Source organism: Heterodontus francisci, chromosome 18 (genome assembly GCF_036365525.1).
Source record: "Heterodontus francisci isolate sHetFra1 chromosome 18, sHetFra1.hap1, whole genome shotgun sequence".
Lineage (NCBI taxonomy): Eukaryota > Metazoa > Chordata > Chondrichthyes > Heterodontiformes > Heterodontidae > Heterodontus > Heterodontus francisci.
The window spans coordinates 45511180-45536758 of NC_090388.1; the positions used below are offsets into that span (position 1 = coordinate 45511180).

Below are 25579 nucleotides of genomic sequence, written 5' to 3' on the forward strand. Positions count from 1 at the left end.
TGGTCACTGGTGCATTGCAAGCAATCACAGCGATTTTTGCCAAGCAAGGTCCTGCAAACAGCAATGAATTAATTTTTTTGGTGGCAATGGTTTGAGGGATTCATGCCGGCAAGGACACTGGAGGAACTCCACTGCTGTTCTTCGAATGGTGGAAGTGGCCTAACAAGTGGCATTGATCTGCTGTGTTGTGCTCTCTGTAAACTCAAGTACTCCAGCACATTATTTGAAAATCATTTTCTCTCCTTTTGACCAAAAGGTGCTGGCTCTCATTGGCTTTATGGCTCTACAGCTAACAACTGCTCTCCAATATTTTTCCAAGTAGATGCTGGCAAGCATCACAGCTGAACCACATGCTGTCCCAGATTCAGTACCTAGTCTGTGCAGAGTTAACCAAGCTCAGCTGGGGTAACAACGGATGTGTTATAACTCAGTCTGAGGAGATTTGGGGAGAGGGGCCAGATGTTAGAGAGAACTCAACAACACGCCTACTCATGATAAAGTGCAAGTGTGTGAATGTTGAGCAAGATCAGAATTAGGCTCAGTTGTAATGCTTCCAAAGTTGAACAGTATGTCAACACTCTGGATGGCAATAAGGAGCTGGGATCCTGGTTGATTTTTCTTCACTGGCATTCCGCTGGAATTTAGAAGGGTAAGAGGCGACTTGCTTGAAACATATAAGATCCTGAGGGGTCTTGACAGGGTGGATGTGGAAAGGATATTCCCCCTTGTGGGAGAATCTAGAACTGGGGGCCATTGTTTAAAAATAAGGAGTCGCCCATTGAGGACAGAGATGAGGAGAAATTTTTTCTCTCAGAGGGTCATGAGTCTTTGGAATTCTCTTCCTCAAAAGGTGGTAGAAGCAGTGTCTTAGAATATTTTTAAGACAGAGGTAGATAGATTCTTGATAAGCAAGGGAGTGGAAGGTTATCAAGGGTAGGTGGAAATGTGGAGTAATCAGTTCAGCCATGAACTTATTGAATGGTGAAGCAGGCTCAAAGGGCCTACTCCTGCTCCTAATTCGTATGTTCGTATGCTCTCCCCAATGTGTAGAGCTCATTATGGTGCAATGCAGACCTGTGGTTGAACCTAGGGACTTACAGGTCTGCATGAATGAGTACCACACCAGACTTGCTTTATCAAAGAACCACAAACATTTTCTTCCATTTTATCTTCACTTTCTACCTTTCATATTTTCATTGTTCTGGGGGTGCGAGTATAGAAAAATTCCAAGGGTGGGACCTGCCATCCTTGGTTAACTAAAACAGTTAAAGATAGTATCAAACTTAAAGAAAAGGCTGATAATTATGCAAAGATGGGAGGCAGGTCAGAAGATTGGACAGAATATAAAAAACAGCAAAGAATGACTAAAAGATTGATAAGGAAGGTAAAATTAGAGGACGAGCAAAAGCTATCTAGAAATATAAAGACAGATTGTTAACAAAGTGAGCGTTGGTCCTATAGAAAGTGAGTCTGGGGAATTAATAATGGATAATAAGGAGATGGCAGATGAATTAAACAGATATTTTGCATGGTCTTCACTATTGAGGATACAAGTAACATCCCAGTATTAGCTGTAAGTCAGGAAATGGAAGGGAGGGAGGCACTCAAGAAAATTACAATCACCAGGGAAGTGGTACTGAACAAATTGTTGGAGCTGCTGGCTGACAAGTCCCCGGGTCCTGATGGACTTCATCCTAGGGTGTTAAAAGAAGTGGCTAGTGAGATAGTTGATGCGTTAGTTTTAATTTTCCAAAATTCCCTAGATTTAGGGAAAGTTCCTTTAGATTGGAAAATAGTGAATGTAACTCCTTTATTCAAAAAAGCAGGGAGACAGAAAGCAGAAAACTTAACATCTATCATAGGGAAAATGCTAGAAGCTATTATTAAAAAGACGTTATAGCAGGGCATTAAAAAAAATTCAAGGTAATCAGGCAGAATCAACATGGTTTTGTGAAAGGGAAATCATGTTTAACCAATCTATTGGAGTTCTTTGAAGAAGTAACATGAGCTGTTGATAAAAGGGAACCAGTGGATGTATTGTACTTAAGATTTCCAGAAGGCATTTGATAAGGTGCCACATCAAAGGTTATTGCGGAAAATAAAAGCTCATGGTGTAGGGGGTAGCATATTGGCATGGATAGAAGATTGACTAGCTAACGGGAAACAGAGAGTGAGCATAAATGGGTCATTTTCTGGTTGGCAAGATGTAATGAGTGGTGTGCCACAGGGATCTGTGCTGGGGCCTCAACTTTTTACCATTTATATAAATGACTTAGATGAAGGGACCGAAGGTATGGTTGCTAAATTTGCTGATGACACAAAGATAGGAAGGAAAGTAAATTGTGAAGAGGACATAAGGGGGCTACAAAGGGATATAGATAGTTTAAGTGAGTGGGCAAAGACCTGGCAACTGGAGTATCATGTGGGTAAGTGGGAAATTGTCCACTTTGGCAGGAAGAATAAAAAAGAAGCATATTACCTACATGGTGAGAGATTGCAGAGCTTTGAGATGCAGAGGGATCTGGATGTCCTGGTGCATGAATCGCAAAAGGTTAGTATGCAGGTACAGCATGTAATTGGGAAAGCTAATAGAATGTTATCATTTATCGCGAGGGGAATTGAAAACAAAAGTAGGGAGGTTATGCTTCAGCTATACAGGGCATTGGTGAGACCACATCTGGAGTACTGTGTACAGTACTGGGCTCCTTATTTAAGGAAAGATGTAAATGCATTGGAGGCAGTACAGAGAAGGACCTGGAATGGGCGAGGAAAGATTGGACAGGCTAGACTTGTATTCGCTGGAATTTAGAAGATTAAGAGGCAACTTGATTGAAACATATAAGATCCTGAGGGGTCTTGACAGGGTGGATGTGAAAAGGATTTTTCCCCTTGTGAGAGAATCTAGAACTAGGGGTCACTGTTTAAAAATAAGGGATTGCCCATTTAAGACAGAGATGAGGAGAAATTTTTTCTCTCAGAGGTCGTGAGTCTTTGGAATTCTCTTCCTCAAAAGGCAATAGAAGCAGAGTCTTTGAATATTTTTAAGGCAGAGGTAGATAGATTCTTGATAAGCAAAGGGGTGGAAGGTTATCAGGGTAGGTGGAAATGTGGAGTAATCAGTTCAGCCATGAACTTACTGAATGGCGGAGCAGGCTTGAAGGGCCAAGTGGCCTACTCCTGCTCATAATTCGTATGTTTGTATGTCCATGACCAACTCCCAACTGCCTAAAGCAAGTGCAAAAGAACAGTTAGGGTTTGGCAACCAAATTTTCCCATTTTCATGATTTTATGTCTGAAACTGATAATCGGTGTGAGAATTCACCAGCTAGATTCAAAATTCGACCAATGTGCAGTGCAATAAATTAGTACAAGGGTGTTTTTTATTCTTTCATGGGATGTGAGCATAGCTGGCTAAGCCAGCATTTATTGCCCTTCACTAACTGCCCTGGAGAAGATGGTGGTGAGTCACCTCCTTCTTTATTCGGTGCAATAGGTACACCCACAGTACTCTTAGGAAGGGGCTTCCAGGATTTTGACCCAGCCACAGTGAAGGAAGAGCAATATATTTCCACGGCAGGATGGTGTGGGGCTTGGAGGGGAACTTGCAGGCGGTAGTGTTCCCATGCATCTGCTACCCTTATCCTTCTCAGTGGTAGAGGTTGCGGGTTTGGAAGGTGCTGTCAAAGGAGGCCATGCGAGTTGCTGCAGTGCATCTTGTAGATGGTACACACTGCTGCCACTGTGGAGGGAGTGAATGTTTAAGGTGGTGGGCAGGATGCCGATCAAGCGGGCTGCTTTATCCTGGATGGTGTTGAGCTTCTTGAGTGTTGCTGGAGCTGCACTCATCCAGGCAAGGGGAGAGTATTCCATCACACTCTTGACTTGTGCCTTGTAGATGGTGGACAGGCTTTGGGGAGTCAGGATGTGAGTTACTCACCGCAGAATTCCCAGTTTCTGACCTGCTTTTACAGCCACAGTATTTACGTGCCTGGTCTGGTTAAGTTTTTGGTCAATGATAACCCTCAGGATGTGCACTGCTATCAGGCTACTTTATAGAATACCTTTAAATTTAAGTTTAAATGTTGATGTCTACAACACTGTCCTTTGGAGTCTATCATACATTTTCTAATAATGAGAAAATTAATAGGATAATGATGTATGAATTTTCCTTCCAGGCAAATATAAGCAATACACATTGGGGCCTGCTCTTCCCCACTACGCACCAGCATAAGTTAAGCAAAACCTACCCAACCTCAACGTATTCGTACCTGGCTGAATTTCCGGGACCAGGTCATTTGAATGAGATATTTTTGACCCAGATGGAAATTCCACCTATGAATGGACAGATAACAGAAATTATGAGGAGAGAAATTCAAACTCCAATGTGTACTTTCTGTTGACAGCCCTATCCAGTGGCAGACACAAGGCAGAAACCTGGGGAAAATGATGCATGACATCACTCCCACAGCATACATATAAAATTTAAATGCTCCAACCCGTTTCAGGGAGGAACTGCCTACCCACACTAAGGATGTCCCAGGAAATAGAAAATAGGAGCAGGAGTAGGCCATTCAGCCCTTCGTGCCTGCACCGCCATTCAATATGATCATGACTAATTGTCCAAACTCAGTAACCTGTTCCCGCTTTTTCCCCGTATCCCTTGATTCCTTTAGCCCTAAGAACTATATCTTACTCTTTCTTGAATATATTTAATGATTTGGCCTCAAATGCTTTCTAGAGAATTCCGCAGGTTCACCACTCTCTGGGCGAAGAAATCCCTCCTCATCTCAGTCCTAAATGGCTTACCCCTTATCCTTAGATTGTGACCCCTTGTCCTGGATTCCCCCGCCATTGGGAACATCCTTCCTGCATCTAGTCTGTCCAGTCTTGTTAGAATTTTGTAGGTTTCTATGAGATCCCCTCTCATTCTTTTAAACTCTAGCGAATACAAGCCTAATCGACCCAATCTCTCTTCATGTCAGTCCTGCCATCCCAGGAATCGGCCTGATTCCCTCCATAGCAAGAATATCCTTCCTCAGATAAGGAGGCCAAAACTGCACACAATACTCCAGATGTGGTCTCACCAAGTCCCTGTATAATTGCAGCAAGACATACTTACTCCTGTACTCGAATCCTCTCGCTAAGAAGGCCAACATACCATTTGCCTTCTTAATTACCTGCTGCATCTGAATGCTTACTTTCAGCAACTGGTGCACAAGGACACCCAGGTCTCGCTGCACCTCCCCCTTTCCCAATCTATTGCCATTCAGATAATAATCTGCCTTCTGTTTTTGCCACCAAAGTGGATAACCTCACATTTATCCACATTATACTGCATCTGCCCACTCACTCAACCAGTCCATTTAATTCCCTCATCTATATCATTAATATATATTGTGACTAGCAATATGCACATTAAGCTCAAAGGGAGCAGAGGCTCCACTGCCGAATACCCCAGGAGTAGATCCTCATGAAGAAGTAGGTAGAGGAAAAATTGGCCGCACTATGTCAATTGTGCAAGTGTAGGCCTACAGTATACACTTTTGGAATTTTATTCTTTTAATCAAAAAAAAGTTTAAAATGGGACTTTTAGTTTCCAAAGAATGCAAAGTTTAAATGACTTCTTTAAAGGAAATAAGCTCCTGGTATTTCATACTTTTTCTTCCCCCACCACCCCACTTACACTGAGCCATTAATTGCAATTCCTATCAAATTTCGTAAGTTATGTTAAAAAACAGAAACAAAACACAACTCAAGATATGGAAACCCTCAGGATGTTTTTACAATATTAATTTAATTTGGTGAGTCAGTCTAGTGATGCACCACAGATTTTAAAGATGACGCAGAAGGTCATACGACCACTAGGCATGATACACAGATGGGCCTGATCTGTGAACTAAATGCGCACTCAGTTCAAAGGTCAGTTCATTCATTGCTATTGGTAAGTTGCTATTTGAGCTAAAAGAGAGAGAATTATAATGTCAGTTATTCTGTTGCTTTACTGGGGGAAATTCTAAGAGACCATAGCATGCTTGGGGACTTTTAAGCAAGGTATGTAGATGTCTGTGTGCATCATCTAGACTCACTGGATGCAATGTGTGTACCAACTACAAGATGCACTGCAGCAACTCGTCAGGGCTTCTTCGAAGGTACCTCTCACATCTGTGACCTCTACCAGCTAGAAGGACAAGGCCTGCAAGTGCATGGAAACACCACCACCTCCAAGCTGCCCTCCAAGTCACACACTATCTTGACATGGAAATATATCACTGTTCTTTCGTTGTCACAGTGTCAAAATCCTTGAATTCCCTATCCTGGAGCACTGTTGGAGTACCTTCATCACATAGACTGCAGTGGTTCAAGGAGGCAGCTCACTATCACTTTCGCATGACAACTAAGGACAGGTAATAAATACTGGCTTTGGTAGCAACACCCATCTCCCAACAATAATTTTTTTTTAAAATCTCATGCGAGATCAACAAATTAAGAGAAATACCGCCCTATGAGAAGAGTTAAGGTGGACAGGAGAAGAAAAAACAAACCCCTATTTAGGGCCATTTGAAAAACTGCTCAGTGTCATAAGTTCTTAAAAATAATTTTACAATCAAATTTCCTAATTAAGTCCTTCTGTTGAAAGACCGGATTGCTGGAGTGACAAAGTGATTGAAGCAAGGAAATAAGATAAATGCTTCAGCTTGTATTAATGATGGGAACTGGTTAAAAGTCAGACCAGAGGCACAGATGTTATTTCTAGAATGGTAAGAGAAACAGATGCATATCGAGGGTAAATTGGTCTTTGGTCTAATAACTGTGGATAATGGGGATTTCTCCTTTGTGAATTTGTCCTCTTTCAATGTTCCTCTGTTCTCTGATGCACAGAAATTCTTCCCAATGGAAGTACAGAGTAGTATCTAGAAGGCTAGAAAACAGTTGAAAAGAGGAATATGAACGTAAGTCATGTAGAATCCATTCAGAAAGGATGATCGTATCACTCTCACGCATGTGGTTTGTTATTTTGGTTTTTAAAAGCAACAGGGATAACTTAAAATGGTGCACATTGGGAAAAATTCAAATTCATGCCCATAAGAGAAATCAGCCCAATTGAGGTCACTTTGATTTTCCCCATAAGTGACCATTACCAATTTGGCAAACAATCATATTAAAAAGAGCCCAAGCTACAATAAATTACAGCATACAGATAGCAACTGACATCCTAATAATTTCTGATGATTGGGATGGACAGAAACATAGTAGCAAACAGCCTTGCTATCCACACAGTACAAATAACAATGGAAGGATCTAATAATTGAGACAAGGGTTTCCATCTGAAAGTATATTATGTCTTTTCAGCTTCCGGAGTGCTCATACAGATCAAAACTTTCCTTGTTGGAAGGGGATTAAAGTTATCTGGAACAAAAACACTTGTGTTCCAAACCTCATTGTGAAATGACAGCAGCATTGAACTCTGCAGCAATCTCAAAATGTGACTTTAAGTAGCATTGTACCAGAAGGCATTGTGGGGTTGATGGAGAACAGTAGTTCTGATTTCCAACAAAATTTGAACGAAGACCACTAGGGCTTCTTGCCAATAAAATACAGAATACTTAATGAGATTTAGGTATCCATAAATTGAAGGCAAGTTTAATTTTAATTTCCACATTTAGGCCTAGGTTTTCCATCTCCTGTTCTCTCCTCGCCATAAGTATGGCGGAGATTAGAAGAAACATGTTCTGGCTGTAAACAGGACTGTTCCCCTACTGAAGGTGTCCTTTTTGGATGGATCAAAAATTGATACATTCAATACATTTGGTACTTTAATGTTACAACAAAATGTTACAATGTCTAATTAACCAACATCAACCCACAGATAGCAAGAAGTTCCAACATTCCTCATGATTAGGCAACCAAAGGACAACCCACAATGCTGAGTATAACAGACAACAATGCAAGAATCCAGGTCTGCCCAAATGTAACCTGGAAATTAACATGGTCCAGTACAGACAATAGTAAATCTGGCATATTCTGTATTTTGAACCATACTTTGCAAGACATCCAAAAATAATAACCATTTTCTCTACAGCGACCATGCTTGTTCTTCCCCTGCTCTGCATCATTTATGTTTATATAGTTCCATTTTGAGGCAACCAGTGCAGCTCCCCCAGTGTTCAGTGAATAAATGGACCACAAAATTAAGTACCGAAGTAGGCAGACCAAGAAGATTCCAAGATCAGTCCCTGGTTTCTAATGAATTAGCTCAGCTGGACATAGCACTGGAGGAAAAGAGGATGGAAATAATTCCACATTTCCACTTGGTCGCTATCCAGGGACCCGTGCTATAACCCCTGTGTACAGGTAGGACAAGGAGAGGATTGGCAGCGGCTCCCCACACAATACATAGCTTCCCACAACTCAGCAATCTACTCTTCCCCTTATGAATAGCCAAGTGAGTGAATGTACTAAAGGGCTGCTGGTATGCATGGAAACACACCTCAATATGTTACTGTTTCAGCAGAAGAGAAAAAGATGAGGAAAAATAAACCATGAGTGATAGAGTCACTTTGTTTCCCATAAACAAAAATAGTTCTTCAGTACTTAGTAACAGATTTCACTGCTAAAGCAACATTCATAGAATTAAACTGGTGAAGCATTCATGTATATGTCACCATAAGGACCTCTGCAAAGCTAACATAAATAAACCTGAACATATATTGTGGGACCTGCAAAAGGGGGAAAGAGAGCAAACAAGCACTTAACGAGACTGAACATGGCCAATTTCTTAACTATTTCTACTGCTTGAAATACATGTTTAAATGCAGATTTGAATTCTTACATTTCCTTCTGCAGACCCGAGCTGCAGCTGGTTGGATTCTGGCTAATTATTATTCCAAGTGATGAATGAATAACCTTTGAAAACTCAATTGGCATCATCAAGAACACTCCTCTATTTGTATCTTTCAAAATACGTGGCTCTTTTATTTGTGGTTGCCTAGAAACATCACACGAACATTAAAATAAAGCTCGATACTTTTGCTTGGTTCAATAAACCGTAAACATTTATTTAATGTGTTCCATTTTTAAAACTTCCTAAATCTCTGACATGTCAGCAATGACATTTATTTCGTCTCTCCTCATTGCCACCCCCAGCAATGCAGATGTGCTTAAATTCAAATATAATTCAAATTGTCTTTTATCTGTGCTACTGTCAAAATATCTATACAGTTTCATTTTTCTATCACTCGCAGAGGTCTGCAGTATGCTCATAACTTTCTTTAATTTATTGATTTCCAGGCACTTAATATATTGAAAAACAACAAAATGGTTTTGATTAATCCTATAATTTACTACTTGTTCTTCTGAATGTTTAAGATACAATGGACTATAAATGTAATTCAAATCAGTCAGCAAATTATCTCTGGAAAGAACTTGGTAGTTTCTTTTTAGGGGAAGGGGTGAGAGAGTAAATTTTGTTGGTAGCTAAGTAAAAATTCTTAGTATTAATGCACTCGTCAAGCACCATCAGGTCCCATTACACAACACGTTTGACAAAAGTCCAGGCTCCTTCATTTTGCCCCAACAATTCACAATAAAATGGTATCAGAAAAGGATCTCCTTCTGGACCAACTACTAACACCAAATCTCTAATTAAGACTGCCAATTTCATACCAAATTTTCAGCGGTTTTGTATTGAAGGATCATGCTCAATGCAAATTGGATTAAGAATGACTAATTAACCAGCAGTATCAACCACATGATGCTGCCAACAACTGTACATTAGAATTCTCAATCTAAGTTACCCCGAGTACCTTGCGAGTGTAAAAGCAGGAAACTCAGAGTTGCATTACCATTGACCCCCAATTTAGATGAGAATAACCAGGGCTCGATGGGGGAAAAAAAACAAGAGATGAGCCAACAGGCCCAACGGATTTGGGGGGGGGGGGGGAGGCAAAAAACAAAGTTATTTGGGGGCTGAAAACCAGTGCAAAAAGCATCCAATCCATTTTCCAGCCTCAAAAAATTATGTGCCCTGATTATGCACTGAAATTACACCCAAATGGCATGGAAATTCTCCCCCATACAAATACATACACACAAATTTTATATAAAAATACATGTTCCAAACTTTAAAGGTTTGTTTACATTGGGTGAAGTTATTTTAGTAATTTTTCAAAACAAAACAAAAATTTTTGCCTGATAACAAATCAATAGGACAGAAGAAAAATGTAGCATTCAGCCATAAATGAATAGGAAGCCAAATAAACCAAAAATGCACTAAAAACAAACTGATAACTACAAAAATTAAGATTCAGCACTGAAATGTAAAAGAATATAAAGTGAGATGGAGCAAGATTTAAAACTCCCATTTGTTCATGAATCGTACTTTCTAAATGGAGTTGTGCTCTCGAGATGGGGAGAGGGGATCCAGATAATAAACTAATCTTATAAATTACACACTTTTACATCTTAGACCGTTGACTATATAGCAGGCATTGTGGTAATTCACTGAGAGGAAAACACACAATCAAATAAATCTCCATGTAAATTATGTAATATTAGCATCATTCATCTATATTATTCTCCATTTTATCAAACAAATACACCTTTCCTGAATCCCTGCTTGCAGGACTTGTGATTTCCAAGCTAAACATATATTCATAACTGTTTTGTAAGTGATCAACTTTGCAAACACAAGTTAGTTCAGATTGGCAGATACAGCAATCTGACAACCAACAGAAAGAAGAAAGAAAATTCCAACAAATGAAACTGGAGGGGAAAAAAAGAAAAAACCCAAAAACAGGGAATTGGGTGAGGGTGGGACAGGAAGGGGAGACAGAAGAACAAGCCAGAAACAGCAAAAGCAATAAAGCAGACTTTTCAACTCTTAAGCATGCAGGAATTTTTGTCACTGTGGGCCCATTATCCCCTACAGAGAGGTTTCCCAAGACCCACTGTCAAACAAAAATGTTCTCACACATTGAAAGATCTGGCAACAGGACAGTTGGAAGGGCAGAACAGTCTGAAAAAGATAATTTTAGACAGAGTGGAGACAGATAGTGATTATGCTGGTGCCTTTCTTATACTTCTCAGGGTTGCACATCACTATCATGCAGTAGTCAACAGGCTTTGAGGGAAAAAAATAAACACACAAACTGCAAATTCCAGTAGCTAGTCCAGATAATTGGTCTTGTGCAGGCATTTATAAAGTGTAACCTTGAATTTAATCAAATATGTGACAACACCTTGAAGGATCGTAAATTAGTTGAACAGTGGTACAAGACAGGGGAAAACTCAAAAACGATGCAGAACGGTGAGCCCTTGAATTGGCTCCAGTGCCACACAATATCAATGTCATATAGGCTCATGAGCTCAAAGACACATCCATCGAATCTGTAGGACTACGAAATATAAGATTCCTTCCTCTCCACAAATGATGAATGGGCAGTAAAACGCCACCAACACACAGTAATACTGACCCAAAAGTTCTGAAACCCAATCAGTATAAAGTTGGCATGGGAATATTTTACTCTTTCTTCTTCTTCTTTTGGGCCTCCTTATCTCGAGAGACAATGGATACGCACCTGGAGGTGGTCAGTGGTTTGTGAAGCAGCGCCTGGAGTGGCTATAAAGGCCAATTCTGGAGTGACAGGCTCTTCCACAGGTGCTGCAGAGAAATTTGTTTGTTGGGGCTGTTGCACAGTTGGCTCTCCCCTTGCGCCTCTGTCTTTTTTCCTGCCATATATTTTACTACAGCATGCAGATCCATGTACTTATTTTCTTGTATACTAAATTCTGAGCTATCCAAACACATTAGAAGTGAACACAGACTGTGTATAGAGTGCAGAACTGGAATTCTTTCTCTTAATTCTTACAGAAATATTTACTCCACCACAATTACAGTTCTAAGCAACAACTGGTTTAAGTCAATGTCAAGTAATTGAAATCATGAATGATAAAGTGCTGCATAAAATACAAATGTTTTGAAGCAATAGCAGAACAAAGGAAACACAGATTATGAGGCATGGAAATTCAGTAGTAAAGATAAACTTACTTCATGGTTAAAATTTCTATCTGACAAATTGGGAAGGAATGCCTCTTTAAATAATAGAAAAATAACAAAACCAACACCAAGAAAGGTTATATCACAACCTCAGACTGACTCCAAAATGTTCTTTTATCTTTCTGTTTTAATCATTATAAAGCACAATTATGCCTTGAATTTCATCCCTGTGTGGTTTACACAGGCATTCCAACCTATTAGGACTGTTTAAGCATCTTAACTAACTCTACTTCATCGACATGGACAGCATTTTTTTTTTTAGTCACATGAAACAGAGAGTGGTCTCATTATTTTCCAACTGGACAACTTTACTAGCTACTACTGGGGAAAAATAGCCACAAGTCTCAATAGGGCCAGATATATATAATGTTTTGAAGAGATTATTTTCACAAATTTCATTTACTTGCACATCTTATGCAGCTTCAGGTGCAAAGAAACACCATATATAATTTCTTGCCCTAAAATTGTTAACTATGAATTTCCACTACATTACAGCATAAGAGATGTTGCCTCAAGACTGTAAATAGAAATGCTGCGAAATTTAGAAGCACTCAAAAGCCCTGTTAGATTTATTGACTCAACAGAAACTTTACTGCATAATCTAACCCAGAAAATCCTACTTCAACAGTTACAGAATAGTTTACTTTGTGGTATATTTTAATCTGTAACATATTTCCCAGGAACACTATATGGTCCAGTTAAATTAGTAAAATTATTGCAAAATGAACATGATTTCAAAGTACTGTGTAAAGATAATCAGGGCAATGAGGGATGGCACTTTACAGCTAACAATTCAGTTCTCTGTTCTGCGAGTACTATTTACTGATTAGAAATTCACAGGGCAGATACTGTCCATCCCTTTCGTGAGAAGATATTAATTAATAAAAACTCATCAATATCATGTACTGCATTATGTTTAATGAAAGAGAGGTGAGGGAAAACAAGACAGGCAAGAGATAAGGAGGAGATGGGCGAGGGATGGAAAGTGAGAGAAAGAAAAAGACTTGCATTTAAATATGCTTTTCATGACCACCAGATATCTCAAAATTCTTTACAGCCAATGAAATACTTTTGAAGTGTAGTCACTGTCAGAAATATGGCAGCTAATTTGTACACAACAAACACCCACAAGCAGCAATGTGATAATGACCAGATAGCTGATGGTGATTGAGGGATAAATATTGGCCAGGACACCAGGGATAAACTCCCCTAATCTTCTTCTAAATAGTATGATAGGATCTCTTACATCCACCCGAGTAGGCAGCTGGGTCCTCGGTTTAACATCTCATCCGAATGACAGCACCTCTGGCAATGCAGCACTGGAGTGTCAACCTTGATCTTCGTGCTCAAGCCCTGAAGTGGGACTTGAACTCAGGACCTTGTGACTCAGAGGTGAGAGTGTTACCAACTGAGCCACAGTTGAGAGAAGAGGGCAAGAGTAACAGAGAAGTGGAAAAACAAGTAATATGAAAAAAATATCAATCACTTGTGACATATTAAAATAATATTTTACTACAAAATAGATGGCTTGCATCAGCAGTTTATTGAGGCCACCCAACAGGTATTATGCCCGATTATCTATCCCAAAAATTCCCTTTAGTTGAAGCAGCTGTATTTCAATTCTCAAAATTCCTAATGATACTTTTAGATTTTTATTACTTAAACCTCAATAATGTAGTTAGGAGTTTGATAATACGGTTCTGCAAAAAATTATGGTAAATATTAGTGTGAGACATTTCATGGATTTTGGAAAATGCATCAGTTGATACATCCTTGCATAACTCAAAGGAGAATAATGTTTTGGAAACAACTAGAATTTGAAACATCTGCAAATATCTTTAGATATTGTGTAATGCTTGGCAAGCAGCTTCGAACCACAACACAAACATAAATACGTTTTATCGCTTCTTAGGTCATCACATTTCTATCGCTCAAAATGAAACTCAATTTCCCAACTGGCAAAAACAAGCTGAATCAACTTTGAATTTACATACATTTGCAGACACAATTTAACCCTCAGTTCATCATTCAACTGCACATTCGCGTTTCATAAAATAAAAAACGGGAAAACAAACAACTCATCTCAGCCCAAAGAAACTTAACCAAATGGCTGATCACCCACCAAAAAACCTCAGCCCCATTAGGTATTACTGGTAATAGTATATCGGCAAGAAAGGTCTCCTTCATTTCCACTATTTTGCTGTCTTTTTCCATTGTTATTTTGGTCTCCCTCTCCACCTTTTTTCTCATTCTGTTCTTGATTTTCACTCCATATCACTTCAACTTCTCTCTTGCTATTTCCTCTTCCACCACTGTTTCACTTTCACAGAACTGTACAGCATGGAAAGAGTGCATTTTGAAAGAGCTATCCAAATAGTCCCACTCCCCTACTCTTTCCCTTTGGCCCTGCAATTTTTTCCCTTTCAAGTATTTATCCGATTTCCTGGTGAAAGTTATCACTGAATCTGCTTCTACCACCCTTTTAGGCAGTGCATTCCAGATCATAACAACTCATGTTGCCTCTGTCTTTTTTTTCCAATTACTCATTAATTTGTGTCCACTGTTTACTAACCCTTCTGCCACTGGAAACAGATTCTCATTATTTACTCTAACAAAACCCTATTATGATTCTGAACACATGTATCAAATCTCCCCTTAACCTTCTCTGCTTTAAGGAGAACAACCCCAGTTTCCTAGTCTGTCCAAATAACTGAAGTCTTTCACCTCTGGTACAATTCCAGTAAATCTCATCTGCACCTTCTTTAAGGCTTAACATCCTTACTAAAGCGTGGTGCCCAGAATTGGCCACAATATGCTAGCTGGGGCCTAACCAGTGTTTTCTAAAGGTTTAACATAACTTCCTTGCTTTTGCACTCTATGCCTCTAATTATAAGCCAAGAATCCTGTATGCCTTTTGAACAGCCTTCTCAACTTGCCCTGGCACCTTCAAAAACTTGTGTATGTACATCCTGAAGTCTCTCTGTTCCTGCGACCACTTTAAAATTGTACCATCAATGTCTCCTCATTCTTCCTACCAAAATCACTTCACACTTCTCTGCATTAAATTTCAACTAAAAACATAAGAACGTAACAAATAGGAACAGGACAAGGCCATATCGCCGTTCAATCCTGCTCCAGCATTCAAGATGATCATGGCTGACCTTCTACCTCAACACCTTCCCACACTATCTCCATATCCTTGAACCCCTTAGTAATCAAAAATCTATCCATCTGTCTTGAATATACTCAAAAAAAGAGCATCCATAGATCTCTGGGGTACAAAATTCCAAAGATTCACAATCTTGATTGAAGAAATTTCTCATTTTGGTCCTTATTCGCAGACTGTGACCCCTCTAATTTTAGACTCCACAACCAGGGGAAACATCCACCTAGCAGCTACCCTGTCAAGATCCTCAAAAATTAAATATATTTCAATGAGATCATCTCTCATTCTGCTAAATTCAAGGAAATATAGACCTCGCCTATGCAATCTCTCCTCATAGGACAATCCCCTCATTCCAGGAACCAGTCTGGTGAACCTCTGCTGCACTCCCTTGAGGGCAAGTATATACTTCCTTAGGTAAGGAGACCAAAGCAGTACTCTAGGTGTAGGCTCACCAAGGCCCTATATAATTGCAGGAAGGATTCTTGACTTTTATACTCTAATCTCTTTGTAATAAAGGCTAACATACCAGTTTCTTTCCTAATTGCTTGCTGTACCTGCATGTTAACTTTGTAAGTCGTGTACAAGGACACCCAGGTAAAGGCCCGCTACCCGACCCGAACCTGACGGGACCCGATGACATGTGTTGGGTCGGGTCGCTCTTCCGGGTCCAGCTTTTGGGCACAGGTCAGATCGAATCCGGGTCGGACACATAGGAAGATAGATAGGAACATGAGTAGGCCATTCAGTCCCTCGAGCCTGTCTCGCCATTCAATGAGAGCATGGTTGATCCGCGGCCTAACTCCACATACCTGCCTTTGACCCATATCCTTTAATATCTTTGCTTAACAAAAATCTATCTATCTCAGATTTAAAATTAACAACTGTTCTAGAATCAACTGCTGTTTGTGGGAGAGAGTTCCAAACCTCTACCACCCTTTGCGTGAAGAAGTGCTTCCTAACATCTCTCCTGAACGCTCTGGCCCTAATTTTTAGACTATGCCCCCTAGATCTAGAATCTCCAACCAGTGGAAATAGTTTATCTTTATCTAGCCTGTCTTTTCCTGTTAATATCTTGAAGAGTTCGATCAGATCACCCCTTAACCTTCTAAATTCCAGTGAAAACAGGCCTAATTTGTGTAATCTCTCCTCGTAACTTAACCCCTGTAGTCCAGGTATCATTCTTGTAAGAAATGTTAAAAGTAAAAAACCTACCTGAGCTGGGACATCAAAGAGGGAAACTCTGAGTCTGCGCAATGAGCAAGAGAGCGTCTCTATAACATCATCACACTCATGCTGCAGCTTCCTGTAGATTGGGAGTCGCAAGGTAGGTAAAGGGAACATTCCGGTGGTCGGGTCGGGCCCGGGTCTGATGTGGTTCTGCCAGGTGCAGGTCATTTTATTTTCATGACCTGAGCAAGCCTTTACACCCAGATCCTTCTGAATACCAGCATTTCCCAGTCCCTCACCATTTAAAAAATATTCTGCTTTTCTATTTTTCCTAGAAAGTGGATAACTTCACACTTTACCACATTATATTCCATCGGCCATGTTCTTGCCCAATCACTTAACTTGTCTAAATCCTTTTGCAGCCTCCTTGCATCCTCCTAATAGCTTACTTTCCCACCTTTGCATCATCAGAAAACTTGGCTACATTGGACTCTGTCCCCTCATCTAAGTCATTAATACAGATTGGAAGCAGCTGAGCATCAAGTGCTGATCCTTGCAGTGTCCCACTAGTTACAGCCTGCCAACCTGAAAATAACCCGTGTCAAGGGGTCCCGTGTCCAATGACCATGTGCCTATTTCACCATATCTCTATGCTCGCCTGAAGGCTGTTATAATCCTCCACCTAGTTTACTAAATTCCTGAGTTTTGTTTCATCCGCAAACTTTGAGATTATGTCCTGTATGCCCAAATCCAGGTCATTAATATACATCAAAAAGAGCAGTAGTTCCAACACGAACACCTTAGGGGCACAACTGCACACGACCCTCCAGTCTGAAAAATTATGGTTCAACACTGCTTTCTGTTCAGGGATCTGCATGATGTCTGTACACGGACTCCAGTTTGTGCGGGGGGGGGGGGGGGGGCGGCGGGAAGAGAGAGGAGGGGAGGGGAGGAAAGAGTGGGGGGGGAGGGGTGTGCGGGGAGGGGGTGGGAGGGGTGAGTCGGGGAGATGGGAGGGGGAAAGAGAGTCGGGGAGATGGGAGGGGGAAAGAGAGTCGGGGAGATGGGAGGGGGAAAGAGAGTCGGGGAGATGGGAGGGGGAAAGAGAGTCGGGGAGATGGGAGGGGGAAAGAGAGTCGGGGAGATGGGAGGGGGAAAGAGAGTCGGGGAGATGGGAGGGGGAAAGAGAGTCGGGGAGATGGGAGGGGGAAAGAGAGTCGGGGAGATGGGAGGGGGAAGAGAGTCGGAGATGGGACGGGGAAGAGAATCGGAGATGGGAGGGGGAAGTCGGGGGGCAGGGAGAGGGGAGTCAGGGAGGGTTGGAGAGAGGGGGGGGGTGGGTGAGATGCAGTGGTGGGGGCAGTGGGGGTGGGGGGGGGGAAGTCGGAGAGAGGGGGAGGAATCGGAGAGAGGGAGAGGAATCAGAGGGGTAAGTCGGAGGGCCGGGTGGGGAATGGGGGAGCCGAGGGAGGGGGGTTCGCAGAGAGGGGAAGGAGTCGGAGGGGTAAGTTGGAGGGCAGAGGGGGAATGGGGGGGACGAGGGAGAGCCGGGGAGAGCGGGGGCGAGGCAAGAAGGGGGGGGGGGGGAGGAGGCGGGGCGAGACACACGGGGGGGGGGGGGGCGAGACACTCGCGGGGGGGGCGAGACACTCGCGGGGGGGGGAGACACTCGCGGGGGGGGAGACACTCGCGGGGGGGGGGAGACACTCGCGGGGGGGGGGAGACACTCGCGGGGGGGGGAGACACTCGCGGGGGGGGGAGACACTCGCGGGGGGGGGAGACACTCGCGGGGGGGGGAGACACTCGCGGGGGGGGGAGACACTCGCGGGGGGGGAGACACTCGCGGGGGGGGAGACACTCGCGGGGGGGGAGACACTCGCGGGGGGGGGAGACACTCGCGGGGGGGGAGACACTCGCGGGGGGGGGGAGACACTCGCGGGGGGGGGGAGACACTCGCGGGGGGGGGGAGACACTCGCGGGGGGGGGGAGACACTCGCGGGGGGGGGGAGACACTCGCGGGGGGGGGGAGACACTCGCGGGGGGGGGGAGACACTCGCGGGGGGGGGAGACACTCGCGGGGGGGGGAGACACTCGCGGGGGGGGGGAGACACTCGCGGGGGGGGGGAGACACTCGCGGGGGGGGGGAGACACTCGCGGGGGGGGGGAGACACTCGCGGGGGGGGGGAGACACTCGCGGGGGGGGGGGGAGACACTCGCGGGGGGGGGAGACACTCGCGGGGGGGGGGAGACACTCGCGGGGGGGGGAGACACTCGCGGGGGGGGGAGACACTCGCGGGGGGGGGAGACACTCGCGGGGGGGGGAGACACTCGCGGGGGGGGGAGACACTCGCGGGGGGGGAGACACTCGCGGGGGGGGGAGACACTCGCGGGGGGGGGAGACACTCGCGGGGGGGGGAGACACTCGCGGGGGGGGGAGACACTCGCGGGGGGGGGGAGACACTCGCGGGGGGGGGAGACACTCGCGGGGGGGGGAGACACTCGCGGGGGGGGGAGACACTCGCGGGGGGGGGAGACACTCGCGGGGGGGGGAGACACTCGCGGGGGGGGGAGACACTCGCGGGGGGGGGAGACACTCGCGGGGGGGGGAGACACTCGCGGGGGGGGGAGACACTCGCGGGGGGGGGAGACACTCGCGGGGGGGGGAGACACTCGCGGGGGGGGGAGACACTCGCGGGGGGGGGAGACACTCGCGGGGGGGGGAGACACTCGCGGGGGGGGGAGACACTCGCGGGGGGGGGAGACACTCGCGGGGGGGGGGAGACACTCGCGGGGGGAGCGAGACACTCGCGGGGGGAGCGAGACACTCGCGGGGGGAGCGAGACACTCGCGGGGGGAGCGAGACACTCGCGGGGGGAGCGAGACACTCGCGGGGGGAGCGAGACACTCGCGGGGGGAGCGAGACACTCGCGGGGGGAGCGAGACACTCGCGGGGGGAGCGAGACACTCGCGGGGGGGGAGACACTCGCGGGGGGAGCGAGACACTCGCGGGGGGAGCGAGACACTCGCGGGGGGCGAGACACTCGCGGGGGGGGAGACACTCGCGGGGGGGGAGACACTCGCGGGGGGGGAGACACTCGCGGGGGGGGAGACACTCGCGGGGGGGGAGACACTCGCGGGGGGAGCGAGACACTCGCGGGGGGGAGACACTCGCGGGGGGGAGACACTCGCGGGGGGGGAGACACTCGCGGGGGGGGAGACACTCGCGGGGGGGGAGACACTCGCGGGGGGGGAGACACTCGCGGGGGGGGAGACACTCGCGGGGGGGGAGACACTCGCGGGGGGGGAGACACTCGCGGGGGGGGAGACACTCGCGGGGGGGGAGACACTCGCGGGGGGGGAGACACTCGCGGGGGGGGAGACACTCGCGGGGGGGGAGACACTCGCGGGGGGGGAGACACTCGCGGGGGGGGAGACACTCGCGGGGGGGGAGACACTCGCGGGGGGGGAGACACTCGCGGGGGGGAGACACTCGCGGGGGGGGAGACACTCGCGGGGGGGGGCGAGACACTCGCGGGGGGGGGCGAGACACTCGCGGGGGGGGCGAGACACTCGCGGGGGGGGCGAGACACTCGCGGGGGGGGCGAGACACTCGCGGGGGGGGCGAGACACTCGCGGGGGGGGCGAGACACTCGCGGGGGGGGCGAGACACTCGCGGGGGGGGCGAGACACTCGCGGGGGGGGCGAGACACTCGCGGGGGGGGCGAGACACTCGCGGGGGGGGCGAGACACTCGCGGGGGGGGGGGCGAGACACTCGCGGGGGGGGGGGCGAGACACTCGCGGGGGGGGGGGGCGAGACACTCGCGGGGGGGGGGGCGAGACACTCGCGGGGGGGGGGCGAGACACGGTTCGTCACAAAAATGCATATGTTGTTTTGATTAATAGTGAGATAAATTTTTCTGCCTTTATCTTGCTGAAACTCTCACCGGCCCCCTATATAGGCCAAAAATTGTAATGTGGCCCCCACACTAACAGGTTGGACTCCCCTGCTCCAAGCCTTTAACCTTGTGTTTTAAAATAACCTAGCAGCTGGGTTAATTTAAAACACAAGCTTAAAGGCTCGTGTTATGTAAACTCATTTTAAAATAGAAAAAGTCACTTGGGGAATATCTCGGTTTCTACGATCTGGCATGCATTACTTTCACTTGGACACAAACTCTGCGACATGTTGAAAGTTGCTGGACTTTTGCTTCTGTATAAATGTCGCAATTCCATTGCTTCCTATTTGGAATGACATTGTTGCAGACCTTGTATTGAGTGGAAAACAGGCAAGAAAATCCAACCAATCTCCAGACGTCAGCACTGTAAGTTCCTCATGAATACAAGAGTACGATGTAATGGGGCTGAGTGATATCGGCAAAAACAGCATGCTGCTGACCCATATACAAATAGTTAGTAAATACAATGTAACGGATACCTTTAATAAACCTTAATCTATAATGGACACATGATTCCTAAACAAACTCCATGTTGTGTTTGCAATTTTAAAAACTGTCAGGCAAGACATAGGAAAAATTAATTATGTTTCAATGACCATGTTAGAAACAGTCATTAACTGTGTTTTTTCTGCTGCAAATTGGATTAAAGGATTAAAATTTTACAAGTATGTCAAAGATCAGTAACTGCAATGTGCATTATTTACTGTCCAGCTTGAGGTCAGATAACCTGAGTGGCCAATGCCATTTGAAAGTTGTCTGTATCATATAATTATATGACATTAAAAGTGCACATTTGCTAACACGTACATAATAAATTTTTACTATGTCTAGGTTGATAGATGAAAGCAAGCACAGATTTGTTAAGGACAGGTCATGTTTGACTAACTTAATTGAGTTCTTCGATGAGGTAACAGAGTTACCCTTTTGTACTGCCCTTTTGTTGGCTACCCTGTCTTCAGACACATATTACAAGCAGATGGAGAAGTTGTACAAACATTAACCATCACAGGTTAAATTGTCTTGTGACAACAGCAGTGTCAAAAGCCAATTAATTTTGTCCTAGGTCATTGTCTTTAAATGCATTCACGCCACCGATGTTAGGCTGTAGTTGCCGGTTTTATTCTTCTCACTTTTTTTGAACAGTGGCATAACATTGGCAATCCTCTAGTTTCTGGTACCACTCCCATAGCCAAGTAGGATTGGAAGACTGTGGCCAAATCCTCCCTTCCACCCTTACCTCCCTCGGGAAACAAGGATGCATTCCATCCAGACCAGGTGACTTTTCTACATTGAGCACTGCCAACTTTTTAAGTACCTCCTCTTTATTTTTTATCCTATCCAATATCGCTACTACCTCCTCCTTTACTGATACATTGGCAGCATCCTCTTATCTAGGGAAGATAAAAACAAAGTACTAATTTAGTACCTCAGCCATACCCTCTACCTTTACAAAAAGATTTCCTTTTTGGTCCCTAATCAGCCTCACTCTTCCACTGATTACTCTTTTACCATTTATATATTTCTAAAAGACTTTTGGGTTCCCTTTTATGCTAGCCACTAATCTATTCTCATACATTCTCTTTGCCCTTCTTACTTCCTTTTTCAGTTCTCCCCTGTACTTTTTATTTTTGGCTTGATTTTCCACTGAATGATGGACCTGACATTTGTCAGAAACCTCTTTCTCTCACTTCTGCTTCTGTCTCTTTTTTTTTAAGCTCTCTTCCATGTTTATTTTTCACTCACTTTGCTTCTCTTCCTTTAGTTTTTACTTCATCTTTCTGTCCTCTTACTTTCTCCTGTTACCTTTTCAACAGCTTCTTTTCAAGCTGATTCTTGCAGTTTTGGAGCTGCCACACGAGGAGCAGCATGTGAAAGGTGAGAGCTGAACTTTTAGAAAGAATGCAGAGCAGGAGTCTTAAAAGGGAACAAAGAAAAGAGAGTAGTACATCCAAAAGGGAACAGAGAATGGAGAGTAGTACATCCAAAAGGGAACAGAGGGGGGAGAGCTGAACTTTCAAAAGGGAACAGAACAGGTGGCTGCATTTTTAGAAGGAGCAGCAAACTGACAAGTCAGCTTTTGCAAAGCATTGGTCAAGACTGTCCCAGGAGGTGCTTGGGCCAGTACACACACCCTCAGTTTACATCGAAGGTTAGGGCACTGTCCTTTTATACCTCAGGGATCTGGGTTCAACTCTGATACAGATTATGAGTTAAAGCATCTCAAATGGTTGTAAGGCCCCCAGAGTTAAATTAGCTGGACTAGCTATGACAAAGAACTATCTATACCTGGCTGACTCCAGAAGACTATACTGTTTGCTGACATGAAAAGTGCCAGGCTAACAGTAGGAGTTGTACTACTGAATTTTGGGTCAGGGCATATTACTAGGGCACAAGTGGAGATAGTTTTATCAGACTTGCATTGTATCTGAATTAGTAATGCTTAATAATGCTCTGACTTGTTGCAAAAAGTAATCCATATATTTTGTAGAACAAATTTTCCAATTCTACTACCTTTTTCAAATCTAATTTTTAACTATTTGTTGTATCAAATGTTCCTGGTCATTTTAAAATATTTCACAGCACAAGAACAATTGAGGCAACACAGTCATACTTATATCAAAACTTAGAAACTAACAAAAAATATAGAAATTTGCTGAAGGCTTGCCAAAATCCAAGTCAGCTCATAGGAGACAACAGTGAAAATCATTCTATCCTGATATTTATAATAAGACCATAGAAAGCTAGCTCAGAGCTAATTACAGATAAGCCACAGTCTTACAGATGCTCATTTGATAGTTCTTATTCCTCCCTCCCTTCCTCCATCCTACCTCTTTGATTCGTTTAACAAGGGCATTTTGATCAAAAGACACTGCCTCTGCGCACTGGTGCAGATGATCCTGGTAGCGTAAACAGAGCTGTAGTACTTGCTGCGAGTCTAGCTTCTCCAATTTGTTGCTGCTGGCTGTGGTCTGACCACTTAACAGTCCTGTGAAACACAAGAATAAAATTAGATTATATACATAATTTAAAACTTGTATTGCTTTAAGGGGCATATCTGAAATGGCTGTCAATCATCAGACAGGATGTGATGTACAGACCTATGTGATCTCTAAGCACTTGTTGGAAGCAGTTGCAGAAACAAGACCTATAACCTACCTTCCTAGTATTGTTGTATATAAGTTAGTATCTTAAATAAAAGAACCCACCTTTTAGATTTGCCAATCTTGTCTGTGTGATTGGCGTGTTTGTGTCAAGAAAGAGGAGGCACAACAAAAACCACATCAGCTGATTGCTCCAGTGGAGTGTGGATTTTGGTTTAATTATTTTATGGTTCACTGAAGATATTTTCATAAGGTAAAGAATACACAAAAACACAACATAAATTCAAGTATGAAAACATACAAAAAAAACTTAAGGCACTGCCTGGCACAACACGCACCATACAGAACGAGAGATTATAGGTCTTATTCCTGCTCTGTTTCATTGTTGACCTCAGTCCAGCCAACAGTTGCCAGCAATGGCAACACCTGGGCTTGGGAGGTGAAAAGGCCAGCTGCAACATCATGGGTTACAGTCTCCGACAGAGTAACAGAAAAAGGATGTTCATCCCATTCCATAGTGTAGGGTTACCATACATCCCTATTTTCCAGGGACAGTCCCTGGTTGAGGTACTGTGTCCCTGAGCAAACATGTCCCTGGAAGAGTCCCCAGTTCACGAAACACGTCCCTGAATAGCCTAACTTTTAACTTCTCATGTTGGAATATATCTAATGCATAAGTGAGGTGCAGCACAGAATATGTAGTGTAAGTCACCTTGAATAAAGGTGTCTGCTAAAAATCTAAGTAAGAATAAATCTTTTATAGAGAAATATCCAGAATGTTTCTGTTGTAAGTACTAGCTATAACCTAGATGGTACAACACTATTGCAGTTGCCATAGCTACGAGGCTGATTGAATAGCATATGACAGAGAACACATACAAGATTCAGCGTAAAGTGAAAATGGCGTTGTCAAAAAAGCATAATTGTTTTAACAACCAGCTTCAAAGGAATTTTCCATATTTACGAACTGCAAAAGAAACATCTGTATTACGTTCAATATGCCAATCAGTATTCTCCATTTCAACTGGAGGCAGGATATCTATAAAAGAACACATAGGTACCACTAAGCATAAAGTTGCTCTTAACAACATGTGCTAGTTCAAGTTCTGTTCCTGATTTAATTTTTGCAAAGTTGAGCCAACACAGACTAGACTGTATAGACGGCAGGTACGAAAAATTGACGTTCTTGAACGGTGTTATTGTATTAGTTTGCAAGTGTGTCTGAATGCGCTTCAATAGTGCAACTTCACATCCATGGTAATTGTATGCACATTTGTTTTGCATTTGTAGCATCTATGTGCAACTGCTAAAATACAGACTACTAAAAAACGTTTGCCTTGTAACTTGGAGCAATCTACATTTTCCATCCTAGCTACCTGTGTGTCCCCGGATCAGTTAGGAAATAAGGTCACTCTACCATAGTTAATTTCAAAGTCATTGAGCTTTAATTATGGGCTATGTTTTTTCCTAAGAAAATTTGAAGGAGGAGAGGACATTTTTAAGCTTTGTGCTGGAGTGTTTTTATTAAGAATTACTTTTTTGAAGAGGAACTTGTTTTTTGATGTAAATGTAGTATTGTAATTATTGAAAAGATCAAAGCCTTATTAAAAATCAGCAGAGCTGATCTTTTGAGAGCTCATTTGCATCCACTGCGGGACTAACCCTCCACTTGGATTTTTTCTTAAAGATTGGAATTAAATTATTTGCACTGCAAACTATCACATTACTGTACACAAGGGCTATAGTATATGCCTAACTGGAAACAAAATACATAGATTTCAATAATATAAAGCAGAACCACAAATTGGCACATTGACATTTGTGAATATAGTGTATAGAATGCAGAGCAATTTTATCATTTTCTTTTCAATATATTATGCGAGGCATTTAAATGTTTTAAAAATATAGATTTCCAAACTGAATGCATACTGCAGGCTTTCTACGTGGAATAATTCCATAGGCATTATGTCTGTAGAATGGTTCTCAATGCAGCCTTTCATAATTTCCATATAAACCATTCAAACATCTGCAATACAACAGCTGTTGATTAGTTACTTCACACTACACAGTAGATTACAAATAGGGATTCTTCAGCAGCGTTATATATTTCTGAATTGGCGACTGTATATTTCA

The 25579-nt window shown here is 43.8% G+C and overlaps 1 protein-coding gene across 3 annotated transcripts in view; it reads right to left on the bottom strand.

Annotated features, from left to right (window-relative positions):
• borcs5 (BLOC-1 related complex subunit 5) overlaps positions 1-25579 on the bottom strand; it is a 116009-nt gene that overhangs the window by 18089 nt on the left and 72341 nt on the right. For all 3 annotated transcript variants that reach the window (XM_068050634.1, XM_068050633.1, XM_068050635.1), the window contains exon 4: positions 23174-23331. In XM_068050634.1, the coding sequence (XP_067906735.1) occupies positions 23174-23331 (158 nt within the window). The remainder of the gene's footprint in view (positions 1-23173; positions 23332-25579) is intronic.